At 40.4% G+C, this 12,607-nt stretch overlaps 1 protein-coding gene across 6 annotated transcripts in view; it reads right to left on the reverse strand.

Moving 5' to 3' along the window:
- The window catches only part of SPATA7 (spermatogenesis associated 7), a 56,333-nt gene extending 46,149 nt beyond the window's left edge, over positions 1-10,184 (reverse strand). The window contains exons 1-4 of one of the 6 annotated variants that reach the window (XM_025215559.1): positions 10,057-10,184; positions 7,228-7,308; positions 5,593-5,685; positions 1,645-1,692 (exon numbers count right to left, since the gene is read on the reverse strand). In XM_025215559.1, the coding sequence (XP_025071344.1) occupies positions 1,645-1,692; positions 5,593-5,629 (85 nt within the window). In that variant the 5' untranslated portion in view covers positions 5,630-5,685; positions 7,228-7,308; positions 10,057-10,184. Of the gene's footprint in view, positions 1-1,644; positions 1,693-4,828; positions 5,142-5,592; positions 5,686-7,227; positions 7,309-8,518; positions 8,775-10,056 lie in introns of those variants that run through there. The other 5 variants (XM_025215560.1, XM_025215558.1, XM_025215561.1 and 2 more) reach the window with 5 other exon arrangements.
- Positions 10,185-12,607: the final 2,423 nt, after the last annotated feature.

The raw sequence follows: 12,607 nt of genomic DNA on the forward strand, positions 1-12,607 counted from the left end.
GGGCATTAACTGAGTTTGGAAAGACCTGACTACCACACGAGGTGTGAGATGCATCTTTGCTCAAAGAACAATGGGACATGGGGACAGAGAAGGGGAAAGGCCAGGCACAGGCAGCAAGAGAGAACTGTAAGCAAAGGCTTACTTTGTTAAGGCACATAGGTAAGAGTAAATCCTTCCTACATCAACGTCAAACTGTCAAGATCGGTACAGAAAAGCTCTTGATAGAGCTGGGATCTCAAGAGAAGGAATCATACCTCGCAAGCTGTGGCTCTGAGGACAGCTGATCTGAAACTCTATCACAGCTGTAGTAATGTCCAGTGACCCTGCTTTTCTCCACACTGCATCCTTGAACACAGCAGGCAGTAGAGCTATAGATGGCTGAGACCCCTTTGGCAAGAACATCCTCAATGAAATTTTATGGCTGGAAGAGAATTTGAACTCCCCTGCACTAGGCCAGATATCCTTTCCCTCCCAACACTGACTTGTGACCAAGTACAAAGAAAAGGGTCTTTGGTTGTAGCTGTGTTGGTTTCTAAGGACATAGGCGGGCAAGGTTCTTTGGGTAGATGTGATCTCTTTTATTAGACCAACTGAGAAACAAGAAGAGAGTCAGGATTCCACCTTGAGAGGAGGAAGTACTTTGCAGCTTCCTCCTATCCACAATGAATACCTGAATGTAACTTAACATAATCTCAGCATTTGTTACTAATTACAATACAAAAAAAGAAATACAGAAAATCAGTAGTGTCTAACTTGAAAAGGATATAGTGCAGTTAGAGGAGTAATATCTTTGCTAATGAGCCACTGAGATTCATCCACTTTGACTGATGCTCTTCATTTAGTACAGTACTCAGTAAATTAATTATTTGAAAGTCATTACCTTTCAGTTTCTTCTATTGTTACAATAGACATTCTGTCATTACAAATAGTCTGAGACATAGAGACACAACTACCAATGCTGATAAATGCAGTTTGGCCCAGGGAAGTAGTTATCACTGCCTGATGGATGTGAGATATTTTCTGTGAAACAAGCTAATAGGGTTCATTCTGGTTCCGGCCGTGGCAGGCAGGTGTCCACATTCAAAAACCATCTTCAGACCTGGTGTTAACAGGCACTTTTGCTGAAAGCCTCAAAGAAAGTAAGGGCATAGAGAAATCAGATCTCCTCCCCATCCCAGGTATGGTGCCTTCAGGTTCAGGTCAGGATTACACCACATGGGCAGGGAGGTAGAAGAGAGAACACTACAGTGCTCCACCTTGTGATGCATCCACTCTCCACTTTAATCTCCATAGTTCTCAACAGTTGACTGGATATATTTCATTAACATTACATTTATTACACAGTGTTTCAAAGATAGGAAATAAAAAGTATTAAGGGACCATGCAGCTGTGCAGGTGCCTTACTGTGTAACTGTGTGATCTTTTATCATTACCTTTCCCTGCCCCTGTCCTTCCTTTTTCATTTGTGCTTCTCACTTGTGTTGTATTGTGTTATATTTTTGCCAGGGACAAGATTTTTCTTATGTTTCTGAGGCTGCTATCATAAATTTTAATGCTGTAGAGTTCAGGGCTAATCATTAACAGCAAATAAAACACTACTTTCTAAAACCTTTATAAGAATTAACAACTCAAAGAAATACTTACATTTGATGCTAGCCAACCTGCTTTTTGGCACAGAACAGTCTACAGCAGCTGAAAATAAACACAAAATTAAAAGGAGTGAGTGATTCAACTTCCTTTACTTAGCATTAGCTATGGTTAGAACAAAATATCTACAAAACAGCTCTGAAAGAAGGCTTATTCAATTAAAGCTTAGCAGTTTGTCTGTTCTTTAAATGTGTTTACTATGTAATCAAATCAGTGGGGTTGTTATAAAGGATTCAGTTAAATGCCAAAGAAAAAAGCTTGATGCTGAGCATTTAAATGAGCATTCTCTGTACACACTTCTATATGTTTGCAATTATGGAAAACAATTTAATTAAAACACAACACTGCCTGTAGCTGTATACCTGAAGATATTGCTCCCCAATGCAATGCAGTTAATAAAATATATTTGTTGACTTTAGGCTTTAATGGATGTAAATGCTTAAATATTCCTGTCTTTAAAGCAAACCCTAAGGATACGTGTAGTGATGCTTGGATAAGGAGGAATATAGGCATTACCATTTACAGAACCTTGTCTGAGAAGGACCAGAAGATGGCAGAATATAATGCATATCCAGGGAGGTACTGGAAAGGAATGTCTTCCTTACATTAGGTAGATTCCAATCCAGCAAACACTTAACTACTTAACTTTAAGCATGAAAAAAGCTGATAATTTCAGTTGTGCTTAAAGCATGAGCATTAACAATTACAGAATTGACACTCTAATAATCAGTTTGTGTCACTAAAAGTGAGAATGAGCTACAAAATCATGAGAAACAACAAAAACCTACAGTTTTTTTTCTTTTCTTAGTATTATGCATATTAAATTTTAAACATACTGGGCATGTCTACATGTGCACTTTGAAGAGCAGTAGCCTATTTTACTGCACATTGAAGTGTGTCGTAAAAAACTGTGATTTTATGCTAATGCACAGTAAAATAGGCTACTACACATTAAGCATCACTTAAACACTGCACATCCGTTACCAGACAATAGGGCAGCCTAATGCGCATTTGTTTAGTACCACACATTGGAGGTACCAAATTTAATGCATATTTGTTTAGTACCTCACATTAGAGGGCTCCTATACATGTGCAGGGACCTGGCTGTTTTGACACACTGTAATTACAGTGCGTCAGAGCAGACTTGATTAAATCAGACCAGATTTGATTAAGAATAACTGAGTCTCCTAGAGTTTGGTAGTTACCATGTCCAGCAGACTCCACCATCACGTATATCAGCATCCCTGCACTGAAAAATGGCAACGGGGCACTTTAAATAGCTCGTTCAACAAGCTTTAGTTCAAAGCACCCTGCACAGGGATACTGATACACATGATGCTCTGGGCACTTTTAATTAGCATAGCTCTTGGAGCTGAGTTAATTAAAGTTCGCACCCCCCGCCCCAGCTTTCTCCCCCCGCCCCCACACTGCCTTCCAGAGTACATCTATAAATGCCCGGAGGTACCAAACTTAATGCGCATTAGGAAAAGCACCTTAATGCATGTGTAAACACACCCACTGCTAATTAACTGCCACTTTATACTCTAGTATGCAACTTAAAAATGCTGTGAAGCATAGCTTTGTAACCTATTTTTCACTTGATTCTTTAATGCAAACCTATTTTTCACTTGATTCTTTAATGTTTATAAACAATCTTGCAGAAGGGCATGATCACACGTTTTAAAAATTTAATAATTATTTAATCTTTGTAGAAACATATGAAAGTTGCACAAAAGACAGGAGTTAAATATTTATTTCATGTAATTTAAATGGAAAGAGCACTGTTTCAGGAGCTAGAAGAGGCTTGTTGGAAATCTAAATTACACCTTGGTACAAAAACATGAAAAATGCAATACAAGGTAGGAGACTTGGGATTAGCTGCATTTCAATTGGCAGAAGAAAATGAAAATGTTGTGCATGTAAAGATGCCATGCAAAGCAGACTGTAAAAAACCCTACTCCCAGATCGTGTTTGCATTCACAAGCAGGCTACTTGTGCAACATCTAGCGTGCAAAATTAAAGACTTTTTGCACAGGAACCTGCATTTCAGTGAGAATGAAGGTCACAATACATTCCTTTACTTTACTGCCTGTGTAGACTTGACAGGATTCATTTTTTATTGGTAAACATTGATAAACATTGATTTTACCTCACAATCATAGACCCACAAGAAACTATTTCCATTGTTAATAATCAAAGCTTATAGAAAGGTGACATAAGAAAAATAATGGCTGATTGGATGTGTGACAACTGGGGGAGCAGTCCTACAGAACCACACTGACTGTAGTTTGGACTGTAACTCCCAGAAACCCGAGGGGACTGAGAAAAATGGAAGACGAAGTGACAAATTGGACAAAGGAGTTACAAGCAAGCAGACCTGGGACTGAAGGCAGCTCTGCCAGTCAGCTGGCAGCAGTCCTACAGTAGTTACGTTTGTTATTAATAAACTGTCTGCCCCCAATGCCTCTAATTTCATGCAATCCTGAAATTTTAAATTAATAAAAAAATTAAATAATGCAATTACATGGTTAGTGAGAAAAAGTGAATAATAAAGCAATGCAGAATAATGTGATTAGCAGATTATAAGGTGACAACCCTAGGAAAATTGTTCCAATGGTTTATTACCCACATTGATAAAAATGTGAACCTTATTTCTCATCTGACTGATGCTAGTATATTTCTGTAAAGTATTAATCAGGATAGCATACCATCTTTGGAAGAATGCTGTAGGAGCAAGAATCTTGGCAGAGATCCAAGGGAGAAACAGAAGTTCTTGGCTGAATTACATTAACTTGTATACTAGCAATGCATTGGTATGGACAGCACAGTCAATATTCTTTCCCATCATATTTTCAATAAATATTGCAAATGAGACACGTGCATTAACATCATACACTGAAGCTACCAGGTCATTTTCCTAAGCATGACCTGTCCACTAACGCTAGTGGTTTTTTAATTATTAACTTCTTATTCGTGATGTTTTTATGATCTCATGGTAAAATCATAGGATACTTAGGATAAGCAGTGTCATTTTCCACCTTTCCTTTAACCTTCATCCCATAACAAGCAAAAGACTAGAGGATACAATCACAAGAGTGAGACAAGAAGAAAGGACAAGAGGACTGGATTCTCAGTTCATAAGGAAACAACATCTACACACGGAAAGACAATGGTTGCCTACCTCCATTATAAACTCGGTGTTATCAGACACCCCAAATGAGCCTTGTCTTTTCGCAGACAAAAGCAATCTTCCTGATACATCTCATGTGTTTTCATTCTTATGCCAGAAGAAAATGAAGGTGTTGAACTAACCTTTGCTCTGGATTGCCAGGTTTCCTAACATTTGTTCTTTGAAAAATGTTACTGGAGAATCAGAATTTACTTATATGTAAAGAACATCTGTTATTTGCACTACTGTAAAAATAATAATTAATAACATCATCATTTATAAACATTTGGGGCAATTTTCAAATCCTGAATACTCAAAACTTCAGTGTGATCTCCCAGTGCTTAGCAACTTTTAAGATTATGATGTTTCTTTTTAATGATGACAGTTTTCTAAGTTTATTCCTAAAGCAACTCATCTATTTTTGCTATGATATTTGCACATTTAAATAATACTTTTGTCTTTTCTATTACTTTAAATCACCAATTAAAAAGTTAAATGAATGCACGTAGCATTAAACACATTGTAATCACACCAATGAATAATGAAAAAGGAAATTCATATAAAAACAAACAATACACAGTTACTGAATTTATTTTCACAGCTTTGTATTATTATGAAGCAGCTTTTACTCAAACTGATGTCAGCAAGGAAATGAACCAGAAAAAAATGAAATTCTACAATGCAAATCATCTATTCTTATGACAGGTCTATTCTAATGCAAAGTGAATGATGGACCTCAAATTGGATTCAGAAGGCTCATTTATGGACATTTTTACCTTTGGCTGAAAGGATTTTGTTATAATGAACAACCATGTGATCCCTGATCAGGTACTGCTTACACAGGCTCCGAGAGGAATCAATGCAAAAAGCTGTAAAATTAAAACACATTAATATTATAAAACCTGGTGTAAAAATGCCTAAAAGGAAAGTAGTTATTATGTAGTTCAAACCCAAACACTATTCCAAGCAAGAGCTGCCCACACAGCAGTCAATGTTAGATAGTGACGGTCACAAGATCTCCAAGATTGACTTGCTCTTGCCTTTGCCCTGCCAACTTCAGGCTGGATATGCATCAAGGTGACATCTTTCCAAAGAGTCAATTTCAGAAACAGGTGAGAGGGTACTCAGGTTTTCATTCAAAGATTTCATTTCCTCTTGCTACCCTTTCTCCTTCCTCTGTATCCAAGCACTCATTCTGATTCCTGCAAACTCTAAAACAAGGGTTCTCAACCTTGTTAGACTCCAAACAACACACCCTAACCTTTGTGAACTGACTGACACAATACCCTAGTTGAGAATCACTGCTCTAAAGAAAGCACACTGCAGGCTGGTGCTCAAAAGAGTGTGCTGTCTCCTCCCTTTAAAGGCTGGCTTGCAGAGCATGAGAATCTCAAGTCCAGCTGTCTTGCTACTCAACATCCCCACACATTTTCTTTCATCCATATTAATAAGCTGCCTTGGTAGGATTTTATATCTAAAATATTGAGTTACTAAAACTCATTTCTCCCCTCCCCCCCCCATCATTTCTATCTCATTCAGACATAGCTGTTGAAAGAATAGATAGTCTGTGATTGTACAGGGGCAGAAATAACATTTTTAAACAAAGTTTTATTGCAAATAAATAACAGAATGTGTATATTTTATCAATATCATATATTTAAAGCAGTTTCCTCCCCCAATTCACTTACCTACCCAAAATAGGGCTTGCAGGAAAATATCATTCATATTGTTAGAGTTATTAGAGATGTTACAAATCTATGTTGAAAAGATAAATTTCTAAATTCAGGGCTTTTGGAGTAACATCTTAAACTGAAAGGTGCTCATGTTAGTGGGAGTTCAACATGGTCAACAATTTACAGAGTTCCCAAAGTCTAAATTGCTACTTTTTAAGATTTCTTTGGGGCACAAAACTTCTAGGTTAGACAGGCCCAAGAAATCCCCACAGTTTAGAAAAGTTTATCTTACAGGGTTTATGTAATAGAGATGGGGTTACTTGCAAATTTAAAGGTTCTTAAACATGCTAAAGTGCTCTGCTGAATGGGAGGCAGTTTCTTTCTTTCTTTTCTGAATGAAAACAAACTCAATATCATATTAGTATGCCGTGTTCCTCATTCTACTAAGACATTACTTGATAGGAAATAACTATAGAGCTATGCTTAATGATAAAATAATAGCATTTGTTTACTTTATTGGACAGTAGACATCCTAGCCAACAAAAGCACAAGGATGTTTAAAACCTTCTTGTTAGATAAAAACAGAAGTTCTTTATCAACGTCAAGTAAATGTGCAAATCATTCCTGTTAAAACTTCTGGAAAACAAAACTTCAAGTTAAAAGTTTCCATGAAAACATATTTAAAAACGTATAACACAATCATGCAAACCCTTTTATAAAATCATGCACTTTGCTTACCATTACTCTTAGTACTTAAGTGTCCTTTAAATGGGCTTGCTGGACCATATCTGAGAATCGCAATGGTTGGATATTCACTCCCTTTAACAAAAATACCAAGCAATTAGAAGAGAAGGAATATAAATGCTGACACACTGCAGCATGTTATGTACAAAGGTCTACTTAGGCTGTGAGTAGTAGCTTGAATTTGTGGCAGCCAAGCAGATCATTGGAAAAGTACATTTACTTAGTGTTATAATGAGAATGGCATACAACTTTGTCACAATTTAATGATCTTCCCCTGTTACTTAAATGCTATGACCACATATGACCACTATGATGTATATTGATTTACAATATTTAAGGACCATTAGATAATCAAGTCCATCCTTTTCATGGGCCTTTACAGTCCACCCAAACACCTCTTTATTTAACCTAGAAAATTTAGGCTGGACTAAAACACAACTTGTTTTTAATGATTCATTTGGGATTATTTCCATTACACCAAATGATTTACAATATAATCTTTTCAGGCAACAGAAGTTGATATAATTTAGCATCATATACTATTGAACTTAAACCTCTAGTAAGTCTGAATATTTTAATTAAACATCCTGTACTACCTCCTCCAATTGCAACATCTTTGCAATCAAAAGAGTTTTTCACAGAAATAGACTATATTTATAGTGATAACTTGATTTTATGTTGATAGAGATCATTTAAAATGATTAACTCTACAGTATCTGGAGGAACAAGAGAACAAGTATCACAGGATCAAAGCTTTGTTTTGAAATAAATGTACTGGCAACAAACAAGATTCCGTTCCTGAAATAAACATACCATATTTGCTCTACTTACTACTGGTTTTAAAAATTAACACCAAATTTCAAGTAACATGTGACTGTAGTCAAGGGCTCAACTAGTAAATAGGTCTCATTCCCATTTTCTTTATCTCACCTGTAGCTCTCATGAGAGTCTGAAATGTTATGCATGTTTACTTGGCAAGTTATGGCAGTCTGTGTGCAAGTAACACCACATGACAAGGTATGCAGTCATAAGTAGAAAAAACACAAGTCTCACATGCTCTGTGATGTCAGAGTCTGAAAGTAACCAATAAGTGGATCCTGCAAGTCTCCAGTACACCTACACTATATGAAATGTGTTATTCCCTTTAATACTCATAACTTTAAGAAATAAGATAAAGCATTGTGAAGAAAAAGATTGTTCTTCAGTGTAGAAATATACAGTACACTTAAATGTTTAATTTTTAAAGTATTTTGTTTTTTAACTTCCCCAATTCAAGGTGCTTCACCTTGGGAGTAGGGACGTAACTTCTCTTACTCAAGTTAACACCCAAGGACTAGCCATCTCTTTTCTCAGAATATGAAGAGTTAGTTTACTGTGGAAGGCCTCCTCTCCTTTTTTCCTTTATTGGTATCTTAACTCCCTGGCCCGTTTTCATTACTTCTATGACTGAGGTCCTGGATGACTGGAAAAAGAAAATATAATGTCCATCTTTAGGAAAGAGAAGGAGAATACAGGGAATTATAGAACTCAACACCTGGAAAGATCATAAGAAAGTAGGGCTGGAAGGGACCTCACAAGGTCCTCTAATCCAGGCACCTGCTCCAGACAGGATCATCCCTAATGAAAACATCCAAGTGTCTTTCTTGCTCTTGAAAATTTCCAGGGATGGAAATTCCACAATTTCTCAAGGTAGACTGTTCCAGTACTTGACCAAACTCATAGTCAGAAAATTCCTCCTAATCTCCAACCTAAATTTAATCTGATGCAGCTTTAGAGCATTGCTCCTAGTCCTGTCCCCTATGGCCACAGATAAAAGACCATCTTCATCTTCTCTGTTAGTGCCCTTCAGGTATTTGAAGACTGTTATCAAATCCAGCCTCAGTCTTTTCCTGGACTAAATAACCCTAGCTGCTTCAGCCTTTTGTCATAAGTAGGGATCTACTTAAAACATGCAGGGGGGAAGCAAATATCACAGACTGCTTGCAATACCCAGTGCTATTTTCACAGCCTTTTCATGGCAAGCCCCCTCTCCCCTGCTGCTGATTGGTCAAGGTGCCACAGCAGCCCCGCCCCTTGCCACTAACTGGTGGAGAGGCTTGCCCTTCATGTGGCCCCGCCCTTTGCTACTGATTGGTGAAGGGGGTGGGGCCACACAAAAGGCAGCCCTCTCAGCCAATCAGCAGCAGAGGGAGGAGGCGGCAGTTCTCATCTTGGCTGATGTAAGTAAAAACTAGTAAGTTTTGTTCCCCCAGTGATTCTGTGCAGAATTGCAGAGAATTTGTCTTGTGGTGGTCACAGAAACCACTTTTTTTTGCAGTTTCCATGAAAACTCTGAAATTGTGAATTGAGTAGATCCCTACTCATAAATCTTGCTTCCCAATCCCTAATCATTTTGTTGCTCTAAACTGGGCTCTTTCTAATCTGGTCACATCCTCTTGAAGTATGGGGCCCAAAACTGGACATAGTACTCCAGGTGAGGCCTTATCAGTGCTGAATAGAGAGGAAGAATCTCCCTCCTCCACCCCAATCTGCAAGACTCATCCCTACCAACGTCATGGAGCAGGTCCTTAAGGAATTTATTGTGAAGCACCTAGAGCAGAAAAAGTGGATCAGGAACAGCCAGCATGGATTCACCAGGAGCAAGTCATGCCTGACTAACTTGATTTTCTTCTATAAGGTGGCAGGCTCAGTGTATAAGGGGAGAGCAGCAGATGTCATATATCTTGACTTAGTAAGGCTTTGAATACTGTGTCCCACAACATTCTCATTAAAAAGCTAAGAAAATACAGACTTGATGAAAGTGCTGTAAGGTGGATACATAACTGGTTTAATCGTTGTGCTCAATGAGTAGACATTAATGGTTCACTGTCTATTTCGGAGAAGGTATCAAGTGGGTTCCCCAGGGATCTGTCCTGGGTCTGAGAGCACACTTAGCAAATCTGTGGATGACACCAAGTTGCATGGACTTGCAGAAATTCTAGAGGGTTAGGGCTAGGAACCACAAAAACCAGAAAAAAACTCTACATCAGCCAAATTAAATTTAAAAGGTTAAATGTAAAATCTTTTACTTGGGACAAATTAATTGCATGCAGAAACACAGACTGGGGAATGACTGGCTAGGCTGCAGTACTGCAGAGAAGGAAATGGGGATTACAGTAGACCATAAGCTGTATGAGTCAACAGTGCGCTCTTATTAAAGAAGGCCAACAGAATACTGGGTTGTATTAACACAGGGTTGGGCAAAATGCAGCCCGGGGGCTGGACATGGCCCACCAGGCCCTTCTATCCAGCCCACAGGGCCCCTAAAATATTTAAAAAATATTAATCTGCCCTGGGCTGCCTGTCATGCGGCCCTTGATGGCTTGCCGAAACTCAGTAAGCAGCCTTCTGTCCAAAATAATTGCCCACCCCTGTATTAACAGGAGTGTCACTTGCAAATAAAGGGACGTGATTCTTCCACTCTGGTTTGGAGAAGAGAAAACCGAGGGGCATTTCAGTCTTCAAATAGAATCATAGAAAATTAGGGTTGAAAGAGACCTCAGGAGCTGATCTAGTTCAATAGTTCAACCCCCTGCTCAAAGTAGGAACACCACCAACTATTTCATTGCAGCCATGGCACTTTTGAGCCAAGCCTTAAAAACCTCCAAGGTTGGAGATTCAGTGACCTCTCTATGTAACCTGTTCTAGTGCTTCACCACCGTTCTAGTGAGAAGATTTTTCCTAATATCCAACCTAAACTTCCCTTACTGCAACTTCAAACCATTCCTCCTTGTTCTGTCCTCTGCCACCACTGAGAACAGTCTAGTTCCATCCTCTTTGGAAGCACACTTTAGGAAGTTAAAGGTTGCTACAAAATCCCCCTTCAGTCTTCTCTTCTGCAGGCTAAATAGATTCATAGGTTCATGGATATTAGGGGCTGGAAGGGACCTCTCAAGATCATCAGGTCCAGCCACTTGGGCAGGAAAGACTGCTGGGGTCACATGACCCAAGCAAGGTGAGCATCCAGACATTTTATGAAGATATCCAGAGTAGGTGATTGTACCACCTCTGAGGGGAGTCTATTCCAGACCCTGGACACTCAAGTTGTAAAGAAGTTTTTCCTTATGTCTAATCTAAAGCAGTTGTCTAGCAATTTATGAGTGTTCATCCTTGTCTTCCCCTGGGGAGCCCTGGTGAACAGACTTTCTCCCAGACCCTGATATGTGCCCCTTATATACTTAAATAAGCCCAGTTTCCTTAGCCTCTCCTCCGAAGTCATGTGCCTCATTCCCCAAACCATTTCTGTTGTCTTCCGCTGGACTCTCTCCAACTTGTCCCCATCCTTTCTATAGTGGGGGGCTCAAAACTGTTCACAGTACACCAGCTGTGGCCTCACCAGTGCAGAATAGAAGTGAATAATTAATTACTTACATCAATCTGCTGGCAATGCTCCTACTAATGCAGCCCAGTATGCTGTTCACCTTCTTAGCAGCAAGTAGGGATGCAATGATAAAGACTTTCTTGGCCAATACCAATAGCCACATATTAACCATCCATATCAGCCAATACCAATCCGATAGCCAATTTACAGGAATGCAGCCGGGCAGCTGGAAGAGCAACGTCCTGCTGGTAAGTCTATGGAGGGGGAGGAGGGGAGGAAATGGGTATGGGGGGCGGGGGTGCAGATTGAGGCCCTCATGGTGAGGGAGGAAGTAGAGCAGGGGCAGGGGCTGCCCAGCAAGGATAGTGGATGGGACTCTGGGGCCAGGAGTGGGATGGAGCCACGAACAGCTTGTCCAGGGTGTGCAGAGACATGGGAACAGGGGGTGGGAGGGTAGGGAGGGGGGGTAGCCCCCTGCTGCTGTGTGGACCCCAGAGGGAGACATGAGGGGACATGTGCCCCCCCCAGATTTAAGTGTGGGGTGAAGGCAGGCTGAGGGAGCTCAAGCAGGGGTGGCACTGGGGGGAGTGCTTGAGGGGCTATAGCTACCCCAAAATTCCCCATAACCCCCCCTGTAGGCACCCCTCCCAGCACCACTGCCAGCCCTGTGCAGCTAAGCCCGCCTCAAGTCCAGCCCCGGCCTAGCCCCACCGCTGGAAAGAGGCTGATGTAGTCACTGGCCCCAAGCCTGCAGCAGGCAGCCTGCCCTCTCCCCACACACAGATCTGGGTTGGGAGGAGGCGCATGTACCCCATGCCTCTCCCAGGGGTGTGCACAGTGGTGGGGAGCTGGCCCCCTCTTCCCGCCCACCTGCATCCCCTGGACTAGCCACCTGCAGCTCTGTCCCAGTCCTGGCCCCATGATCCCATTCAGCACCTTGGCTGGGCAGCACCTGCCCCTGCCCCACTCTCTTCCTCACCATGGGGCCCTCAATCTGCATCCCCAAGCTCCTTC

Source organism: Alligator sinensis, unplaced genomic scaffold (assembly GCF_000455745.1).
Source record: "Alligator sinensis unplaced genomic scaffold, ASM45574v1 scaffold1141_1, whole genome shotgun sequence".
Taxonomy (NCBI): Eukaryota; Metazoa; Chordata; order Crocodylia; family Alligatoridae; genus Alligator; species Alligator sinensis.